The 22,905-nt window shown below is 35.9% G+C and overlaps 1 protein-coding gene across 4 annotated transcripts in view; it reads right to left on the reverse strand.

Annotated features, from left to right (window-relative positions):
• The window catches only part of ARHGEF12 (Rho guanine nucleotide exchange factor 12), a 134,954-nt gene that overhangs the window by 27,990 nt on the left and 84,059 nt on the right, over window positions 1–22,905 (reverse strand). For 3 of the 4 annotated variants that reach the window (XM_058544997.1, XM_058545000.1, XM_058544996.1), the window contains 14 exons: window positions 21,917–22,057; window positions 17,330–17,404; window positions 14,584–14,676; window positions 12,948–13,058; window positions 12,551–12,649; window positions 9,559–9,601; window positions 9,149–9,254; window positions 8,587–8,724; window positions 8,055–8,087; window positions 7,620–7,734; window positions 6,853–6,958; window positions 5,231–5,443; window positions 562–694; window positions 222–257 (listed from right to left, as the gene is read on the reverse strand). In XM_058544997.1, the coding sequence (XP_058400980.1) occupies window positions 222–257; window positions 562–694; window positions 5,231–5,443; window positions 6,853–6,958; window positions 7,620–7,734; window positions 8,055–8,087; window positions 8,587–8,724; window positions 9,149–9,254; window positions 9,559–9,601; window positions 12,551–12,649; window positions 12,948–13,058; window positions 14,584–14,676; window positions 17,330–17,404; window positions 21,917–22,057 (1,442 nt within the window). The remainder of the gene's footprint in view (window positions 1–221; window positions 258–561; window positions 695–5,230; window positions 5,444–6,852; window positions 6,959–7,619; window positions 7,735–8,054; window positions 8,088–8,586; window positions 8,725–9,148; window positions 9,255–9,558; window positions 9,602–12,550; window positions 12,650–12,947; window positions 13,059–14,583; window positions 14,677–17,329; window positions 17,405–21,916; window positions 22,058–22,905) is intronic. The other variant, XM_058544998.1, reaches the window with a different exon arrangement.

Raw genomic sequence — 22,905 nt, forward strand, 5'->3', positions numbered from 1 at the left:
ATTCCGTGTATAAAACAGAGGAAGATTGGCACAGATGTTAGCTCAGAGCCAATCTCCTCCAAGCAAAAAGAGGAAGACAGGCACAGATGTTAGCTCAGGGCCAATCTTCCTCACCAAAAAACAAAACAAAACAAAACAAAACAAAAAACCTAGGACTTTAGGGAAAAAAGATATATTTCGTAAAATATGCCTCTATTGAAAGCTACTTTAGGATTACTTACTTTCGAAAGGGCTTTGGTGTCCCATGTTCAGTCATCCTAAAACAATAGAGAATAAAGAGTCAACATGAAAACAAAATGGTAATCAAGAAATTTATGCCAAAGATACTCAAAACTGGTTAAATTACAGTGGCTAATAAATAATTCTTCTGGATATTATAATAATTTCATATCAAAGAAACTGAAAAACATTTCCATACCTATCTAATATTTACCACCAATAAGTTCTAGTTCTTTCCCCAAAAAACGCATATGCAAAAAAATGCTACAAAGTATAGCAATACTATACAACCAAAAACTTGAAGCCATGTCCTAACCTCGCGCTAAGAAATGACTGAATTACCTTTCTACTTCCCATTCCTCCTCTTGTACTTGGTCTAATGGAGGAGGTGGGAAATCAAAGATGGTATTGGAAGTACGAGGTGTGCCATCTAAGGAGTCTCCGGATGCTGGTGTTTCTCCAACTTGCTTTGATCCTGAAAAGACAGAAGTCAGACATTCAGATGGTGTTAATACTTAATAAAGACGATTACAAAAGAAATTAGTCCCCAAAAGAGCTTCAACCTAATCCATAGCCACATTCTTATTTAAACAATTGCATGTTAGCTAGAACCAGAATTCTAATATGTAAAAATTTTAAATGCACTAAAAATAAACAGGAAAATCACTTTTAAGCAGCTTTTTAAAAAATCAACATAACACATGGTGACCACTCAGAAGAGCATGTGATGAGGAGACACATTCTCTTACCTTCTCATTTTCTACTCCAGTGCCAACCTTTTTCATTCAAATTTTAGTTACTACGGCAGTCCACCTCCAAATATTAACCTCATACTTCTTTGTCTTGACTTATTATCTTTAGGTAATATCTATTTATTCCTCCTCTGAGGATTTTGCTCACTTATACTTCCCACCTTCACTTTCCCCCTCATTTCTTCCCAATGTTTAATAATTATATTATTATTACTGTTGCGTTACTGGTTATTACCTAAGTTTAAATGATAGCATTATATCTATATTTTTGTTCTAAAAAGGAGTTACTATCTTAACTCTCTTCTATGTCAAACTAGGTATTTAGTGTCCATATCCTTCACTTTAACTGTCTTTCTTTCCTTCTACCTTTCGTTTCTTTCAACTACATTTTTACTTGTATCATTAACAGGATTTTTTATATTTCCATTTCTGATCTACAGCTACAACTAAATATTCTGTCCTTTGCCTGTTAGGTTGACTCTAGAAGTCTGAAAACCAATAGAGGGCTTACATTACTATGACAATACACATATTGTCATATACAACATACATACACATATTATTCCCACCAGGTTAAGAGGTATGTTAGTTGGGATTATGTTTTCTTTTATATTGGTCCAATGATGCAACTCCTACGCCACTTAAAATAGAAGGTTTATTGCATTCAAGTCATATACTCCGTCAATTACTTTATCAAGTCTCAAATTTTTTCATCTGCTGCTTAAAATCGCCCTTTTTCTTACCTGCTATGTTCCTGGTCTCCAATCTGGAGCAGCTGCTCCCTTGGCCTGTGACACAACTATCTTCCTAGAACTGCCCTTCACCACTTTCCTGGGTTGTTTCCACTGTTTCCTGGATCCCATGACATTTTCTTTTTTAATTTTTCCTCTCATTTTGCTGGAGTGTGTATTTTCAAATAATGTTCAAGGAAAAGGTACGTTTCAGTTAAATTTTGAATCCTGGCATATCTGAAAATATCTTCACATCTTTCTTCATGTTTGATGGATAGTTTGGCTGGATATAGAATTCTAAGTTCAATACCATTTTCTTTCAGCAGTTAAAGGCATTGCTCCTTTGTCTTCTAGCACCTACTATTATGATGAGAAATGGGATGCAGCATAAGCCCTGTTTTCTTTCTCTTAAAAGCTTTAAGGATTCTTTTTCTTTATCTCTGCTGCACTGAAATTTCCAAAGACATTTTAGGTATAGATCTTTTATTATTGTTATTATTATTATTATTCATCGTGGTTGGTTCCCAGTGAGCCCTTTCTCTCTGAAGACACGTATTCTTTTTCAACTCTGGGAAGCTTTCTTCTGCTGTTTCTCTAACTGCCTCTCCTCCATTTCCTCTACAGATGTTTTGTGAAAGAGATAGATGTTGGACCTCTGTAGTGGTTCTCTACATGATTCTTTTCTCTCCAATTTCTAGCTCCTGATATTTCTGATATACGTTCTGAAATATTTCCTTGACTTTATTTTTAGGGACTACTTGTTTTTTTTGTTTTTTTTACTGGTAGCTGTGGTAGTTTGAAAATATGTCCACAAACCCTTTGATACTCCTCCCTTCAGGGGTGAGCCTAATTCTTCTCCCTTTGAGTGTGGGCGAGATTTAGTGACTTGCTTCTAACTGGCTGAAGTGACAGTGTGCACCCACAGTGACTAAGTCATAAAAGACACTGGGGCTTCTTTCTTGCTCTCTTTTGGATCACTGGGGAAAGGCAGCTACCATGTCATGGACACTCAAGCAGTTCTATGGAGAAGCCCATGTGGTGAGGAGCTGAGGCCTCCAGGAAGGAGCTGAGTCCTCCTGCCACCAGCCACTTATGTGAGCACAGAAGCCAGTCTCCTAGCCTCAGCTAAGCTTTCAGATGACTGGCTGACATCTTGACTGCAACTTATGAGAGACACCAAGCCAGAAATGCCCAGCTAAGCTGCTCTTGAGTTCCTCGCCCACCAAAAAATGTGAGATAATGTTTTTTGTGTTAAGCCATTAAGTTTTAGGGTAATTTATCACAAAGTAATTGATAACTAATACAACAGTCATTGTATTGTATGTAATAGTTATATTAAAACTTTTTTTGGTCTCTGAATGCCCCTTTTTCATAAGCATCCTATTCTTGTTTTATAATAACTGCTTTAATTTCCCCAAGTATGCTATCTAATTTAGAGGTATTTTTTAAGGTTCTTGTCTATTATTTAAATTACTGTTTTCTGCTAGGGGAAGTTTTTCTGTTTATTATATATTCTCTTTTTTATGCCACTAATATGTTTAGCCTTGTGCATTACCTTGGGTGTTGACTAACAAGCAAATTTTGCCAAGGGTGAGTAATGCTGTTCATATTTAAGAATGCAAGGCTGGGTAGCTGATTTGGCTTTCTTTTGCTGCCCTATGGAAGCAGGTCCATTTCAGTTGGGAGCTCTCTGAGCAGGGTGAGGCCCTGGCACGCCTACTGTCAGGCTTTAGGCCCCCAAATGTTAGAACTCCAGGGCACTAATACTGTGGAGGACTTAACTCTCCCTACACAACTCATTCCACTTCTCTAAAAAAAGGGCACACTCGTTTTCTTCTGGTACACAAATGACAGACTGCTTATATTCCACAATGCAAGGATCAGAAGATATTGACTAACTGTTTTGATTACAGACCCTCAATTCATAATTTCAGCTTTATTTCTTATCCATATACTCCATAACACAGGCCAATTCTGAGCCCAGTCTCTCCAGAGTTCTAATGAGCAGACTGTCTCCCACCTTGGACTTCTTAAACAAACTATGGGCTCCAGCTTCCTTTACTGTTTTAACCATCAAACCATTATTGTCCACTCTCAATCTTCCAAAAATTTGTTGAAATCTCTTATTTAAACATCTTCTCTTCTTCTACTTCCTTTCTCTTTATGGTTTTTGTTTATTTATTACCTACCACGTTTTTATTTCAATGAGACATGGGAGCCATGAATCAACGCATGTACCCAATCCAACATCTTCAGAATTCCATGTAAGACAAAATCTCCAGACTTTTCTACAAATGTCACCCCTACTTCTTTGTCCTAAATAAAAACCTGCCTATCCTTGGTTACCTCTTCTGCTACAGCCCTCTTAAACAGAAACTGATCTTTCTGTCATACACTTTGTACTTCAGGGTGGAGATGACATGCATATCCTTCTTGTTCTTCAAGACTACTTTTAGATCATTATCTTTTCTTCTTATAAAAATCCCTTGCTCCATTGAGGCTCTCACTCTCTGGGTACTATCGCATGTTCTCCCTCCTCACAACAATCATCTAGCAACACTGAGCCTTTCGCTGCTGGCTCAGTTTTCCTCTCCATGCTAATGTCACATGAGGTGACCTCAAAACCCACGTAAGTTAAAGTATTAAAACTCCTGGCCCCTTGGTTCCTCACTTTCTTCATCTCTAGTAACCTCCTCTATGCCACCTCAGTGACCACTCCCACAGCTTTATCCTTGACCTTTTCACGTCAGAAATTGAAGTGCTTCCAAAATCATCAATATAGACATTCCCCGCTCCAAATAGAGTCTCCTATTCTCCCAGTTCAGTTGCTTAAGAAACCCATTATAACAAATATGAAGAAATATGGCAATAATCTCTTTTCCCAATTATCTACAATTACTTCATATCTTTCTTTACTCTTCAAATCTCCTTGCCCTTCTCATTAAACCCTCACTCTCAGCTAATAACCTTGCCCTTCACAGACACTCGGCATCTCATCTCCTCTCTCCTTCTCAAAACTTTGTTCTATTGGTTATACTGTCTAGCTCCTGCATCTTCAACCTCTTCCTCTCAACTGGCTTCTCCTTAGTATTTAAAAGAAATCTCAAGTGTCTCAGAGTTTTTAAAAAATGTCTTCTTTAGACCCCCCACATCTGCCTCTAACTACTGACCAGTCCCCTCAACACTCCTTTTACTCTTCCTCTATTGGACTCAGCACAATTTGAATTTTTCATTTGTGTGACTATCTCCCCATGAGACTGAGCTGCATGGAGCAAGAATCTATATATAATTATTGCATGCTAACATCTGGTACAAAGCTTAATGCCTGACAGAGAGCTCAATACATATTTTCTGAATGGACGAGAACTCAAAATTATCATTCAGCATAGATTTGTCAGTGGTTGTAGAATAATAAAATGTTAAAACTAAATTAAACTGGGATTCAGTCTGGATTAAAATAATCTATCTCTATATTTCTAGTTAGTGTGATTATTTTAAAATCTTGATACTTAGTTAGCATTAGCTCACCCATATCATTTTCTTTCCCTCCTTCCTGGGAAAGAGTGGTCCCTGAAACCACAGGGGACATGCAATTGGCTGGCAGGTATCCAATGTCTGTTCCTTCACTTGCTAACCCACTCTGGCGCAACTTAGCAGAGTCCTGAGGTTCAGGACTCACAGATGAGGGTGTGGATAAGTGCTTAGGGTGGCGTTGTTTCTGTAGTTCCATGGCTCTGCCAACTGAACAGAGAGAAATGGTTAATAATTTGTGTTGCAAAACAGCTAAAAAAAAAAAAAGATGATGTAAGCATCTGGAAAAATGTCTGAAATATGGTGGGCCCTAAAAAAATGTAAGATGAATTATTACACAAAGTGAGGAACAGACAGAGAGAGAGAAAGAAAGGGGGGGGGCAGAAGGAAGGAAGGGAGAAGAGGGAGAGAGGACGAAAGAGAGAGAGAAAGGCAGAGGAAGATGGAGGAAGGACGAAGAGAAAAGGGAGAGAGATGGTGGAAAATGAAGGGAGAGAAGAGGTAGAGAAAGAAGGGTCATGAGAGACGATGAGGAGAGCAATGGTGGGCGGTGAAGAGGGAATGCTGAGAGACAGAGATAAGTACTTATGGAGCTGGATTCATTTGTAACAGTGAAGATGAAGCCTTTTAGCTCCATGAGCTCTTAACAAGTCCCTACCCCACTTCTCCCCAACATTCACAACTTCATCATTACAATATGCCTCAGAGACTCTCCAGACTAATCCCTATCCTGCTCATTACCCCTGTTCACATTAGTCACCACGAGAAGCTCAAGACCCTCAGGTCATTCCCCATAGCATCGCACATCCTCACACAGCTTTGTACATCCCTAATCCTAAAATTCTTCTTTCCTTAATTCCTAAAATTCTTCTTCTGTATCCTGTGGAACTCATGGTCAGCATCTGTGAAATGCTCTATTCTCCTCAACCCCTTCTCTAAAAATTTCCTTCATCTTCTCAGTGTTTCTCAACAAGCAGCACTACTGTTATTTGAGTAAGAATTCCTCACTGCGTGGGACATTCAGTATCACTGTATCACATCACCACTCCCCCTCCAACCATGTCAATATTTTCAAATGTGGTACTGCCCAAGCTGAGGACCACTACATCACCTAGTTTCCCTCCCCATAGTACCACTATCCTTATTTCTCCTGCAGCACTCTCTAGTAAGCTGATCTCTCCCCATTAGGCCTGAGGGTGGAGGGAGATCAGGAAATAAAGCACAATGGAGAGGTGGAGAAATTGTAGAAATATGGAGATAGTGAGTAACATATGTATAAAAAGATTAAACAAAGTATGGTGGAGAAATCCATGCATATTTTGTTTTTTTAATTTAACAATAAGAACCTGAATGCTAACAAAATCAGAATAGGTAAGGAAGCCATGTTATAGACAACTGATAGAATTCTCTACTGCCATTAAAGAAGATGTTTATGACAATTACGCAGCCACATGGGGGTATTTAGTTCAGAAATAATACTGAATGGAAACAAGGCACATTGGAAGTTCAGTGGAATCATTTCAAGAACATCTTTCTCCAGAAATTCATTCTAGCTAAATGAGACTCCGATGTATAAGACGGCATGGAATGGTGGGAACGCATTTCAAACCTCAACCTACTTGCACTGTTGTCATGACGGCTTGGTCTCCTTGGAGGCCCCAGGATGCTGGGGAAGCCTCTTCGCTTCCCTTTTTCTTCGCCTTCCCTATCTTTCTTCATACTTTGCTAGAGTTGAGGGACAATCAAAGAGATAAGAGATACATAACAGAGCAGATTTCTTTTGTTTCTTTCAAACATAGAAATGCAATTCTAATGGTCAGCTGTAGGACATTGGTTAAGTGTAAATGAAAGACACACACATACATGGTACTCATTTGAGGCTGGCGCATAGCACCATGTACACATCAAATTCAATGTCTTTTCAAACCCTTTAGAGCTGACAATTTTGGAAAATAAACAGGGAGTTTCATAACACATTTACTAGGAGCTTGTCCTAAGCAATTCATTCATCTGTTGAACAAATATTTACTAAGCTTATAATGAGTGAAGGCACTATGCTAAAAGCTGGGGATACAATGATGAAGGAGGTCCTCGCCCTCATAGAGCTTCACAATCTAACAAAAATTAAACAAAAACAAATAATTACCAACCATGACAGGTACCATAAAAAAAAGTACGAGGACATCACAGAGTCAGAGATGGAATCTGTGTAAAGCGCTATTTTCACTTCTTACATTGTCTAATAATTAGTTTATACATCTGGATTTCTCACTAGATTTTCAGTTTCTTGAGAACAGGGAAGCATATACTAAGAAGAAGGAAAGCACTGCAGCCAAATGTAAAGAAGCACAGATACCTGCACCCACCATTGTTATTCCAGTCCTACCTTGATTTTTGGAAGGAAACCAATCCGACCCCGTTTGTGCTCCAAATTTCGAGGTTCTTTCACTTTTACTCCCAAATGCTTCATGTACATGAGAATAACATACTGCACTGTCGAACTGAAGGAGAAAGGATTAAGTAAAATAAGACTTCTGAGAAGGGAGGGTGGGTGGAATCAAGATATCAAATGACTTCCAAAACTCCAATGCTGGAATTCTTAGAATTATAATTCATCAAGTAAAAAAGAAGGAACTATCTATTCACTGCAAACAGAAAAGGATTCTACTCAAGACACTAGAATATTAGTCAAACAAAATACAGGCCACCAGAGGGAGACAGTCTATATTTTTAAGTTAAAAGAAAGAAAGAAATAATTTAGGGCTGACAGGAGAAAATATAGTTTTTTTCTTAAAATTCTAGGAAAAAACATTTATTTTACCTCTTATCTTCTTCTACAGCCTGAGCAGTCATCCTAAAAATAAAAACATTTAAAAATGAAATATTGAAGTTGAATAAAAGAGTTGCTATTAAACTTGGATACCTGAAACAACAGAACAGAACCAAATGCTTTGGACCCCATCCTAAATCACTGTCACGTGGAATAAAATAGCAAAAAACCTCTAATCCCCAAAGGAACTACATGCTTTTCACACTCATGTCATCACCTGCAAATGTTTTATAGCAAGAAATATTTTCAAAGCCTGTGAACCGAAACTAAAGTATTCAACCTGTTTTTGATCAATTAGAAATTTTATAGTCATTTATTTTACCAATATCCAGAAAAAGAAACACAAGAACTTTATCTAAAATATCAGCAAAAATAAAAAATTCCAGTTTCTCAAGTATTATGACAAAATAAACAGCTCCACATACACAATCTGACACCCCTTCTAAATTTGATCAAAGTGTACTTTAAGCATAACTAACATCTCAGTAGAGAAGGCATTTCTACATATACTTCTATTACTTACAACACTTCTTCAATTTTGGCAACAATCTGCTCTGCACATGCCCGTTCCTTCTCCCAAGTTACCCGATCCTTGTCTCGCTCTGCATCAAGTTTAGTGAGTTCACTTTCGGCCAAGGTCAGCCCCATGCTACGTTTCTGCCTAATGGGAATAGGAGAAATTTCCTGAGGTAGCCTAGAGAAAAACTATCTCCCTCTGGAGATGTTTCATCAGAGTTTCCATAGCTATGAGTTTCTAGCAACAGGCAAAATGTCACAGTTTTCTATTTTGGGACCCATGTCACCTAGGACACCAGAGGAAAAAAATTCTAGAGGCAATCACTCAACAGAACACATATCCTTAGCACAGACATAGTACTGAGCTCAAATCCTGAAAGTGTATGGAATGGGGACTATGGACTCTCTCAGAACCACTCCAGCGCTTTGACTGCAGATGTTCATGACGTTTTAATAAGAGTGATAAAGACTATATGCTAAGCCAAGGATTTAATGTGTAACCTTTTCCTACCCCAAAATAAAATTCATTCAGAATGACCATATCAATGTATATCTACCACCAAGCTTACCGAAAATCTTCCAAGTGCCTCTGAACTTCCGGGTGGACTCTTTCTTGCATAGTTTGGATATAGTGGCGATGTAGATCCTCAGGAATAAGCTCGGGTCTTCTTTTTTCTGCATAAAGAAAAGGAAAGGGATTACCTGATCTAACGGTATATTCTGTGCATTATAACTGGTAACGTATCAATGATATCTGGTGCAAACAACTTGAAGTAAAACAAAGAGAAGTTCTTTAATGCAGTTGATGTATTTCATCTCAGAATTCAGATTTCATTTATCCTTAATGCATTACAGACTCTCTTTCTGTTGTGATTCAGATGACCAACTGGTCACCACGTGACAGATAAAACCTTTAGGGATGAGTTGAGCTACGAATCTAGAGATGTAATTCTCCAGGATATTGGTGCTTCAGACTTACCTAGATCTACCGATATCTCATCAGGAACAGAAACTTTCAGGTGCTAAAACAAAAATGCAAACAAAAAGTGAAACAGCACTAAGGATTTTTTAAGATGTATATAAGTACTGTATAAAGTAAAGAGACACAACGTGGATACCTATTTTTACAAGCATATTCATGTATAAATTCATTTATTGGGTTCCACCCATCCAAATTTCACAGCTCTGGAATGTTCTATTGTTTAAACTTGAAAATAAGGCCTTTTCCCAAGGATCATGCTATAAAGGAAATGGCTACAATCATTTTACTAGATGACTGAATGCTCTGTGCCTGACTTATTCCTGGCTTTGGCTTTCTAGAATGAATGAATATTGGCTTTGGCTTTGTAGAATTACTTGTTAATATAATCAGTTATACATCATTTAAATCAACATAGGTAAAACCTAAACTATGTGTGTATTATCAAATGAAAAACGTACTCAACTATAACCATGATTTTCATCTGCTATATTTGAGATACTCACACTATAGAACATGGTATTCCCAACCATGTTCCTATGTAAAGTGGAAGAACCCTCACAACAGTCACACTCCTGATGAGAAGGTATTGTATGTCAATGTGGAGGCTTTGGAGTCTTAAATCCCCAGTAACTATCTCTAGTTCTTACTATCGAACTAACTAAGGCGACTGTGTCATAATTTACTTCTTCTTAGCTAGGATTTTTCCCATAATAACTACAGTTTCTGGTCCCATTACCAAATAGTTGTGTTTTCCTTCCCGTCAATTTGGGAAATGTCTTGGAAAAAAAATATTATTTTGCATTTAGAGGAAATATCTTAACCTTTGCATGTTTACTTTGTATTGTACACCTACTTAAGTCATATACTTCCAGAATTCAAACAATTATTATAATATCTAAAGTTTTACATTTGAAAATAAGTCAATGCTAAAAATTATGAGATCTCTATTCATTTGAAAGAACAGTGAAATGGATCTTGAAGCTTTCTCTTTAACTGAAGTTGCCACACAGTAGCTCAAATCAACTTTCCTGAAAGTATTTCTAGCACAAATGCAAAAAAGTACACAAAGGTTCACTTCTATATGTAGGTATTTACATGAAATAAATATCACCTGTGACATAAAAGAATAATTAGCAAATCTATCAGGGTTCTTACACTTTTATGTTGATAAACATATAGATTATGAGCAGCAAAATATAAAGTTTTGACTGAGCATGGAGCTCTCTTAAGAATTGTGAAATTCAAACATACTTCAATATACTGTCATTTCTTCATGGAAGCAAATTATCTTAATATCTTTAAACAATTGCAGTATAATCAGAACCCTAACTAATTTATTCAATAAATATCCAACGGCCACTCTGTACCAGGATCTATTTGGTGTTGGAGACACAGGACTGAACAAACGGTACAAGAACATCTGCTCTAATGGAGCTTATGTTTAGAGCAGAAAAGTAGAAATAGGGACAAACAAATAAATAAAATATTAAGTTCTATGAACAAAAATAACACAGGAAAGGTGACAGAAAGTGACAAGGATGAAATTTTAAGTACGTTGGTCAGGGAAGGCCTCATTGAGTAAGTCACTGTATTCTGCGATGTGTAGGTGCGTAGGCAACTTTGTAAAGGAATACAGAGAAAACGGGGCAAGAGCTGGAGGGAGCAGTGAAGCCAGAATGTGCCTGTGTGTGTTTGCTGGTTTTAAAATAGGAGAACTAAGAATGTTTGCATGCTAATATGAATGAGTCTAGAAAACAAAAAGCTGATGCAGGAGAGAAGGGGGATAATTGCTAGAATAACATCTTTGAGGAGGGATGAAGAAATACAATCTGGGGAAACAGGGGAAGAGCTGGCTTCAGATAAAAGCCAGGACAATCCCTCCATAGCATCAAGAGAAAGCGTAGAGCATATGGGACGATGGAGATAGGAGATATATCTGGTAGAAGTTCTCCTCTGTAAATGTTAAATTTCTTAAAGAAACAGCAAGGTCATCAGCTGAGAAAAGGATAGGAGAGGAGGTGACGGAGGTTTTAGAAGAGAGAAGGTGTGAAACAGTCATGTAAGAGAATTGCAAATGTGAACATGCTAGGGATATGCAGCCTGATTACTCAGGAAGCATTCAGGCTCACTGTTATTATTCTATTATAGCAACGCTAATAGCAAAACTTATTAGTTTAAATCCCTTATTAAGATTTCTATTTGTAAAATAAAACACTATTATCGTTTAAGTAAGATCTTTTCCACCACTTTTTTTTATTTATTTATTTATTTATTTATTTATTTATTTATTTATTTATTTATTTATTTATTTATTTTCTGGTGAGGGAGTTAGCCCTGAGCTAATATCTGTGCTAATCCTCCTCTTTTTGCTGAGGAAGACCGGCTCTGAGCTAACATCTATTGCCAATCCTCCTCCTTTTCTTCCTGCCCAAAGCCCCAGTAGATAGTTGTATGTCATAGTTGCACATCCTTCTAGTTGCTGTATGTGGGACACGGCCTCAGCATGGCCAGAGAAGCGGTGCATCGCTGTGCCCCCAGGATCCGAACCCGGGCCGCCAGTAGCGGAGCTCGCGCACTTAACCGCTAAGCCACGGGGCCGGCCCTCCACCACTTTTTAGTTAAACTTGTGCCTCCAAACTTCAAAGAGGCCAACCAGACTTCAATTATGCAAAAGTATTATCCTTTGGATCCTGATTTATATATATATGCATCATTTGTGTTCTCTTTTTCACTCTCTCATCCTAATTACGCACATGCATAAACTCAAATATACACATATATCCCCTAAAACCTACTGTGAGAAGTCATATGCCCACAACTCATTTAAAAATGATAAAAAATAACAGTCAAGAGTAATCAATAATTGAGATATAATATAGATGTCAGAAAGCACGATAAGGTCCAAAAACCTGGGAGGGAAGATTGAAAGCACGAGGCCAATGATTCAATGTACTAAAGCAAAGATTATAATATTAACTTGGTAACTTACAGCAGATCGATCCAGGAAGAACTGATGAAACTCAAGGAAGACGCGACGAGTCTCCTTGGAATTGGTCTGTTTATACAAGTCTGAATAGAGATAACAGAGCTGCAGTAGAGAAGGAAATGGAAAAGATAAGTGAGAAGTCATAAAAAACATAATCTGCTAAATCCTCAGTGAGTAGGAATGTTTGGAACAAGTAGATCACCATAAACAATGTAGTAATTATCATTATATAACCAAGTCTTTAAAAAAATAAATAACATTTTAAATATATTTCATATCTATCCTTACATATTTAGAGAACTGAAAGAAGTCTGTCCATTCAGCTTGCAGAAGTGAAAAGTTTTACAGTATATGAATCAATGTAACAGCTCTGAATTGGCTAAATCGTAAAATACATTACCAGCGTTGCAGGGTCAAACTGTGAAACTACATGGTGTAAGAAAACAGCCAAGTGAGCAGGGCGAGATTTTAGCAGTTCAATGCTCTGGAAACAGCTGCACTGCCCATTGATCTAAAAAAGGAAATAATTATATATCAATAACTCCAATAGAAAAATGCAAAATGTAATGTGAGCTCAATTAAACATAACTATCCAAATTCCACTTTGATTTTATCCTAAAAAAATTTAAGATTTAAAATATTTCACTAGAATTTATTAGCAACAGGCTATGGAAGCTCTTTCTCTGAAAATTAATAATCTCTTGAGGATAGGTTGGAAGAACGACCATCTTGGGAGAATGCAAGTTTAGAAAATGATTATCAAGGAGCTCAGATGTCTAAGGAAGGCTTTTTGCCTCATAATGAAATAGCTGTCTTCCTTTTCTTTCGGGCTAAGTGCAGAAATGGTGGTAGGAAATGGAGTTGTATGATTTTAAGTAAAGCAACTCCTAGAATATTTGTATATTCCCTAACTACATTGAACACAGAAAACAGTAATAGTTAAACTAAGGTAACCTAGAATCACAATTTCCAAATAATCTTTTACACATTTAAATAAAAGTAGAGAAGAAAATTAATCTAAACAAATAACACCAATTCTACACAATCTCTTTCAGAAAATACAAGAGAACACTTCTCAACTCATCCTAAGAGGCCAGCATTATTACTCAACTATCAAAACTAGACAAAGACACTAGAAAAAAAGAAAACTAAAGACCAATATTCCCCATAAACACAGATGTAAAAGTCCTCAGCAAAATAATAGCAAACTGAATTCAAGCAATATATAAAATGGAAAATATATTATGACCAACTGGAGTTTATCCTAGGAATGCAAAGCTGGTTCAACATACTAATATCAATCAATGTAATTTATCATATTAATAAGAGACTAAATTAAAAAAACTATGTGATCATCTCAATTATTCAATAAGATTCACATCCATTCATGATAAAAATTCTCAGCACACTAGGAATATAAAGCAACTTCATTAACCTAATGAAAAGTATCTACAAAAAACCTATGGCTAACATTATACTTAATAACGAAAGACTGAATGCTTTCTCCCTAAGATCAGGAATAAGGCAAGGACGTCCTGTCTCACCAGTCCTTTCAATAACTTGTACTACAAGCCCTAACCAGTGCGATAAAGGTAAGAACAAGAAATAAAAACATGGCTGTCTGTTTAGAAAATCCTAAAAAGTCATTTCAAAAAGTTTCTAGAAGTAGTGAGCTTATTAGCAAGATCATGGGAAACAGGACAAGAATCATGCCAATAATATTCCTATATACCATCAATAAACAACTGCAATTTGAAATTAAAAAAAAGGATTAACAATAACACCTACTTCCCTCTCCAAAAATGAAATACTTAGGTATACATCAATGACTTTTTATCAGCTTTAAAAGCAAAGTCATTTGTATTGTTCAAAGCTAAAACAAGCAATTAATCTAAGCAATTAACCAATTAACCTTAGTTCTAAGATTCAGCTTCAAATCCTTACAAATATAATTTCAATCTCCAGAAAGTGTTCATTTTGTAACAAACCAAACATCTCAGAAAACTAAATTTTTTTTTAGAAAAGAATGTCATCACCTGTTCATGTTCAGTACCAAAATCATCATCCTCTGCTCCAATAATATGAGGTGCTATACGGGTTGAGGGACTCCCGATAAGTGACTGAGTATCCTGGTAACATTCAGAGAAAAGGAACAGAAAAATTATGTGGTGGTCAAATTGGGAGAAAGAATAACGCCAAACCATCAAAAAAGACATAGTTCACTAAACTGACTGGATTTCTTTTTATTTACTTTCTTTTAAGCAGTACTTTATTTTCAAAGTGGTTCTCAAATTTTCAAGGCCATGAACCATTTTGGCAAAGAAAACGACAACAGTATTGATTGTTTCTTGGGAGGAAAAAAACATTTCCCCTGGAAAGAACAAACACCCTTTGCTCACTATACCCTTGGTTATCTGATTCTAATCACTCTCTGTGTACTTCATTTATTATTTCATACATATCCAGATCTTGTTACAGAAAGAAATAAAGTTGCCTTACATAAACAGTTACAATTTTAAAAAGTTAGATATTAAAAAGTGAATGAAGGCAACAGGACAAAGGAAAAACAAGAATAGAAATGATAAGACAAAGCAAAGAGGCTAATACAACGATTTCTATTAATATAACATAACTGAAAGCTGTCACCAAACCCTATTTTTTCATTTTTAATTCATTTTCATAAGTGCATAACGCAGGGTTTTTCAACCCTGGCACTGTTGACATTTTGGGCCAGATAATTCTTTGTTGTGGGGGATGTCCTGTGAATTGTAAGATGTTTAGCAGCATCCTTAGCCTCCACCCACCCGCTAGATGCCAGTAGCAGCCTCCCTGTCATGACAATCAAAAATGTTTCCAGACACTGTCAAAGGTCCCCTGAGAGACAAAAGCACTCCTGGTTGAAAATCATTGGCACAATGCAATAAAACTTTCAAGTAATCACACAAACATTGCTAAAGAAACAAGGATAAAATTGAAAAATACATTGTACAATGGCAGATCTCACTCCCATGTAACAGTTCATCCATTTGTCAACTCTCAAAGTTGGATTTAGTATGAAAAAGGCAGTGTAGAGGCATTAATGTATAATGTAAAATATATAGGATGCTTGAAGACCACAAATACTAGAATCAAAGATCATATAGAATTAAGAGAAATAAAACTTTGGGAAGAAATAGGAAAAGAATAAGTTGGGCTTAAATCTGACAGCAGTTGAAGACACAGGGTCTGGAGTTAAGCAAAGAGAGTGGGGCTATATAACAACGTGGGAGTCATCTGCGTAGCAGTTACAGTTGAAACCATGTACAAAGATCCACAAGTTATAAACTAAGTGAATAATATATAGCTGTAGTTTTTCCTCCTTAAGTGTATTGCAACGCGATGTATTTGCACCTCCTAAACTTGATTCTGCCTTTTTTACTACTTATTTTTAAAACTCAAGGTTTTAATAATTAAAAAAAAATCAGGTGAAACAACAGAAATTTGTTTAGAGTAGTAGGCAACTTTTGATTTTACAGGTGATTCAATATCTCTGATTTTTCAATAGTCCTACTTGCTAATAATGGATGCATCACAATATGCTGTTAAATCTTTTACTATAAAACCGTATACAAGTCTAATTAAAAAATAAAATCAGGGGCTGGCCCCATGGCTTAGTGGTCGGGTGCGCGCGCTCCTCCACTGGCAGCCCAGGTTCGGATCCCAGGCGTGCGCTGACGCAACTGCTTTTCCGGCCACGCTGAGGCGGCGTCCCACATACAGCAACTAGAAGGATGTGCAACTGTGACATACCGCTATGTGCTGGGGCTTTGGGGAGAAAAAGGGAAAGAAAGGAGGAGGCTTGGCGACAGATGTTAGCTCAGGGCCGGTCTTCCTCAGCAAAAAGAGGAGGATTGGCATGGATGTTAGCTCAGGGCTGATCTTCCTCACAAAAAAATAAGTCAATACAGTGGAATCTATTAAAAATAAATAAATAAATAAATAAAATCAGATTGCTAAAAGTATTCAAGTAAAAATACGCAAGATCCAGTAGTTCTACTTCTGAGTATATACCCAAAGAATTGAAAGGAACAACTTGAACAGATATTTGTACACTCATGTTCATAGCAGCATCATCCACAATACCTAAAAGGTGGAAACAACCCGAGTGTTCACTGACGGACGAACGGATAAACAAAATGTGGTATATACATACAATGGATTATTATTCAGTCTTAAAAGGGAAGGGAATTCTGACACAAGCTACAACATGGATCAACCTTGAAGACATTATGCTAAGTGACATAAGCTGGTCACAAAAGCACAAATATTGTATGATTCTACTTATATGAGGTTCTTTGAGTAGTCAAATTCATAGAGACAGAAAGTAGTATGGTGGTTGCCAGGGGCTTGGGGGAGAGGATAATGGGGAGTTAGTGTTTAATGGGTGCTGAGTTTCAGTTTGAGAAGATGAATTCTAGAGATGGATGTGGTGATGGTTGCACTACAATGTGAATGTAACTTAATGGCAATGAACTGTATACTTAAAAATGGTTAAAATGGTAAATTTTATGTTATGTATATTTTACTACAATAAAAAAATAACATTAAACCACCTAATAATAATAACTAAATATGGAGTAGCTCTCCATTCATCAAATCTTTATTAAGTTTCTTTAATCAGTTTAAGCTTTTTCTCAAAAAAAAAAAAAAAAAAAAAGAATATATAAATATCAGAATATGCCTGTCACTTAAGAATAAGGAAAGCTAAAGAAAGCACTATCATTTCTTGGATTTCATACTCACAGTGTCCTGATTTACTTCACTTTTCTCTAGGTTTTCCTCTAGATAAATCCTCTCTTTCAGGCCACTCTTGGGACTCTAAGGAAAAAAGACATCCAGTTCATTTCAATAAGTTCACCAAAAGGAGATCCATTCAGAATAATTTCTGAATTTCATACTTGTATTTGAAACTACTAAACATCTCTCATATAATACCTGGCTCTGCTACTTTTTTCCTGACCTTGACAAGTCACAGCTTTTTAGTTTTATGTTGCTAAAACAACATAGAACCAACAGAACAGTTTTACTTCATCTCTAGGCCTGAGGGCTAATTTCTACTAAATAACTCTAACTAGATATATTACATATCTCAAACTCATTACGTCAAAATCAAACTATATCTTTATCCATCTCCTCTAATCCCCTCTGTCCCAAACTATTCTTTCTATCCAAGTTAAAAGCATTTTGGCCTATTTATATGAATGAAATTAAGCTTCTATTTTTCTGTTACTACCTCATGTGAAACTAACATATGCATTTATATAAAATTTACATGGTATGTTTGGGATGACCTAGTAAAAATACAAAGTATACGATATGCAGAAATTTGGAAGAATAAGGAACACTCCAAAGCAATGGGAGCCATTCTTCAGAGCAGCTGAAAATGAGGTACAAAATATTTTTATGTGAACGCCAATAGGAAAGATACATACTATCTATACATATACCAAGATACCACAAGACAGAGAAAACAGCAGTTTCAAATACAAGCCCCACCTTGGAGAAATGGATGACTCTGGGTCTTGGACAAGAGAGAGAGAAGATAAAGCTAGAATAATCCTGTCACACCAAAGAGCAAGAAAGCTATCAAAGTTACTGGGGAGCCATGTCAAAAGAACACAGAAGACAACTTGAGGGGCCTCCCATTGGCTAAAAAAGGGACAATTTAAGCATTAAAAAGAATAACAACTGCAACAGACTCAAACATAATAAGCAAATATATTAAAATATATGAATTCAAAATATTACACACACATTCCCACATTGGTGACCCTTGGAGTTGGTTAGGGTATCAACTCTTCTGATTACAGAACTCTTCTGATACATGAAGGAAAAGAATCAAGTATTTATTCTGCATTTCTTATATAGGCTATATTTTAGGGTAACCTAAAAGCTAGTAAGGGAAAAATTCTTCTTTATAAAATAATTCCATCTAATACAGAAGGACTGACAAAATTATAATATCATCCTTTGAAACTGCTCATTAAATAATGGATGCAAGCATTTTGATCATCAGTGGCAGGTAAAAACATTAGATAAATCCTTAATGGAGAACTTTATAATGAAGAAATCATACTGACATCATCTGAACACCTTAAACAAATTTACAGTCATAAAAAGACAACCAGACATTCACCTCCTAATGTGATGTAATAGGATATACACAGTGCCACCCATGAATTGTTCTTGCCAAAAAACAACTCTCAAGCCTTAATCTGATCAAGACTCTAGATCTCACTATCAGTTTTCAGGAAATATACATAGAGGAATATGTTAAACAACATCATGAAAATATAATTAGAATATAGGTTGTTTTATTGGAAATATGACCCATTTTCTTTAACAAAAAAATGGGAAAATAAAAAAAGAGGAGAGAACTACTATATATTAAGAGATTTATTAACTAAAGGCTGAAGACCTTGACTGGATCCTGATTCAAATAAACCAAATGCAAAAATATCATTATAAGACAATTAGGGTGATCAAATTGCATATTAAGAAAATATTAGTTCTTAATATTTGATAATGGTATTATGGCTATATTTTTTTAAGTCTTCTTTTCTGTTATAGATGCATATTATTGAAATAATGTCTTGGATTTACTTTAAGATCATCCAGTATTCGGAGGGTGTGAGGAATGGGGGATATAGACAAAACAAGTTTGAGCACTTGTTGATGACTGCTGAGGCTGCATGATAAGGTACATGGGGGGATGGGGGGATCATTATGCTAGTCTATTTTTGAATAGGTTTAAAAATTTTCCAAATAATTTTTAAAAAATATCAGCCACAAACTGAAAATCAGAGAGGCAGATGTTCTGAATTTTAGATGATGATTTGTGGTCAGGTTGCTTCTCTTGTGAGAACTGAGTATGTAGGTATTCTTTAAAGCCTTCTCTGAGGTGAGAAAAAGCAGGGAATTTTACAATGATAATGATACCAGAAACACCACAAGGAGATTACTTTATAAAAATGAGCAGAAAATGGAAAAAAAATTAAAAGTATTGATTCAAAAGATTAAAAGACTGACTGGTTCCTACAAGCTTAATACAGTACAATTGAAACAAACATGGAAATCCATAAGCTAAAAGCAGCCCATCTTTAGCTTCAGACAGACACTTGTAGGAATTAAACTAGTTTGTTACGTGTTCAGTAAATATCCTAGTCTGCAATATATCATCTCTCACCTGGATTTCCACAATATCCATCTATTTACTTGGCCTTAGTTTCCTCATCTATAAAATGGTGACACTGTTTCTTCAAAATTATTACAAGAGTTAAAATGAGTATCTGTAAAGCATTAGGTACAACTGCTGACACAAAGTAGGTGTTCAATAAATAGTAACTATTTATTAGCCAATCAACACACATTTGTTAAGTTCCTATTAAGCCAGGCAATCTTCCTTCCTCACAGATCTCCCTCTCTCTTTACTCCAATTCGTTTTCCACACTGACATGTTTCTGATTGTGCCTCTCTTCTGCATTTAAGATAAAGCCCAAACTCCTTAGTCATTCATCTTTTGCTTCTTCAAATACTTATTAAACACCAATTATGTGTCAAACAGTCTTAATTCATTGGAATGCCTGTTTCTATGCTTGCCAATTCACTCTGTATTTTATAAAGTTATATTTCTAAACCATAGATTTTACTGTACCATTCTTCTAAATATAAGATAAAAAATTCAAATTTTTCATTCGAATTACTTGTTCTGAATTTGTACAATCTGCTAGGCTTTGGAGACATAAAGTCCGATAAGATGGTCCCTGTGCTCTCAAGAAACTTTCCATCTAATGGTAGAGACAAGCCATGAAAACAGAGAGGAGAAGCAGCACTAAATCAACAAGGAGAATATGAGAAGGATTCCCAAAGCAGTACTGCTAGAACAAGTTGAAGCCCTTTATAACCTGGACTCAAGACTTTGTTTCTAAGATACACTCTAGCCGTGTCATCCATAACCCTAATATACCAGTAAAATTTTCACCACTTTCCCCAAATGTTATGCATTTTCATACCTCAATGCCTTTGTTTATATTTAGAGTACTGGTACTCTGGAGCTAGGTAGAGGCAGATCACTTATTATCCTGGTAAGTTTGGCAAGTTAGTTAACTCCCTTTGGCCTCAGTTTTTTCTTTTGTAAAGTTATGATAACAATAATAGTACTACTGTTTTCACAATTAATTAAGATAAGGAATATAAAGCACTTATTACAGCATATAGTAAGTATGCCCAATAAATATTAGCTATTATAATTTTTTTGAGTCAAAATTGAAATTTTTCATTAAAACCTTTAGCCTATCCAATCATAAGCCTCCTACTACCACCTTTCAAAGAAAAAAAAAAAATCCTTATATTTTCCACATAAGGAACTGAGTCATTGGGCCTAAGCGTCAAAAGGTGGCCTGAATGATGGCTTAAACCAGTGGCTTTCAATTATTTTTTACCGCAACCTTCAATAAAAGAGACATTTTACATTGTTAACCAGCACACACACATATATACATGTGCATATACACACAGCAAAAGTCACATGAAGTAAACACCTCTTCTACATGCAAAGCACTCTTATTTTCTATTCTATTCTTTTTTTTAACGCTAGTCCCAACTCACTAAATTGACTTCATGACCCACAGTTTTAAAAACACTGGTTTAGACTACTTTCTTCATCACTTTTAAAGAGGGTAATCTATCTTTAAGTCATTATTCTTATCATTGCATACTACTTACAAAGTATTGCTGAGTAAATAACACTGAACTTAGTTTTTAAGTATTCATATGACTATGGTGCTACATCATATTCAACTTAAAATATTTTTTTATCATCTCCTTAAATAATATCCATGTTTATATGGCAATTTCTGAGTTAATCAAGAAAGTGTTACTCAAAATGGGCTATTAACTGAAGTCTATCTAACAGGACTAAGGCTTTTCCTCTTTGTAATGGCAAAGTGCCCCATGATTCAAGACTGAGTCACTCTGACCACAAATGGAATATTAACACGCTCTTAAAGATATCAACAGTTGGCCTCTCGGTTCAGTAAGAAAGCACTGGCATTATTAACTTCTCTATCCACAAACAAGATGCCTGCTGGGAAATTCCATCTCCTCAAAAGAAACATTTGGCAATGGGTGTCCAAAGGAAAAAGTGAACTCTGGAATTAAAAGCTCATATACAACAGTGCCCAGAATTTCTGTTCATCAAATTGCTATATTAAGGATGGTGGTGATAAAAAGTAAGTAATAAGAGAACACCTCTAATTCACATAACTTAAGATCGAATCTAGAAAGGGGCTGTAAAGAAGGACACAGAAGATAAAGATGTAGAACACTTACATCTGCATTGTCACTGCCGTGCCGAGAAACATCTCCACTGCTATAGTCAATTCTGCCTAGTCCATCACCAGGATCTGCTTCTAACTCACTGACTGTTAGCGCGTCACCTAAAGGCTTGGAGGATGTAACTATAGCTCCATCCTAAAACAGATTAAACACACACACACAAACATATAAAGAGAAAACTCTCATTATTGACTGCATAAATAAATAGAGTCACACTGCAATCTAAATGGAGACTGTTAAAAGTTGGCCAGTTTGATGTGATCAAGAACGCTTACAGCTCTAAAAGTTAAAAGCATAAATAACTACTAATTCTGTGGTTCTAAAATGGCATGACCTTAAAGACCAGGAAAATAATATTTTAGTAAAGACAATAAAAGTTCAAACTTCCAAAGAGAGCAAAAAGATAAAATAGTTTGTTAAATTATATAATTTACATTCCCTGCCCATTAGTAAAGATTATTACACTGTATATAACTTTGAGCAAACTGCCTTCCAACACTTTAGAATTTCAATAAACTGCCAATTCTGGGACACAATGCCATTAACATAAATTATTATAAGCTTTTAGATCAGGAACCACATTTTTAATGTTTAGAGTAAGAATGTTGTCTTTGCTCAGTAATAACAACAACATAAAACTGTCAACATTCCTGAAGCATAATACTCAAAACTTCATATACCTAATGAGATTGAAAGTAATGAAAAAATAAATAACCTGTAACAGAATGTACACTAAACCAAAAAGTCAGGAGGCTTTACAACTGTGTGACCTTGTGTAAGTCATTTAACCAGTTTAGGCCCTAATTTTCTCAACTATAGCGTGATTTTTTAACTTTAAACTGAGCATACTAGGCTAGATGATCTCAAAGAATCCTTTTAGTTCTATGAATCTGTGGCTTTCACTTACAGACCTAACTCAGGAAGAATAATAAATCAACAGCTTTCACTCATTTTAAATGGTACAGGTAATTTGCCCATTTTGC

Source organism: Diceros bicornis, chromosome 7 (assembly GCF_020826845.1).
Source record: "Diceros bicornis minor isolate mBicDic1 chromosome 7, mDicBic1.mat.cur, whole genome shotgun sequence".
NCBI lineage: Eukaryota > Metazoa > Chordata > Mammalia > Perissodactyla > Rhinocerotidae > Diceros > Diceros bicornis.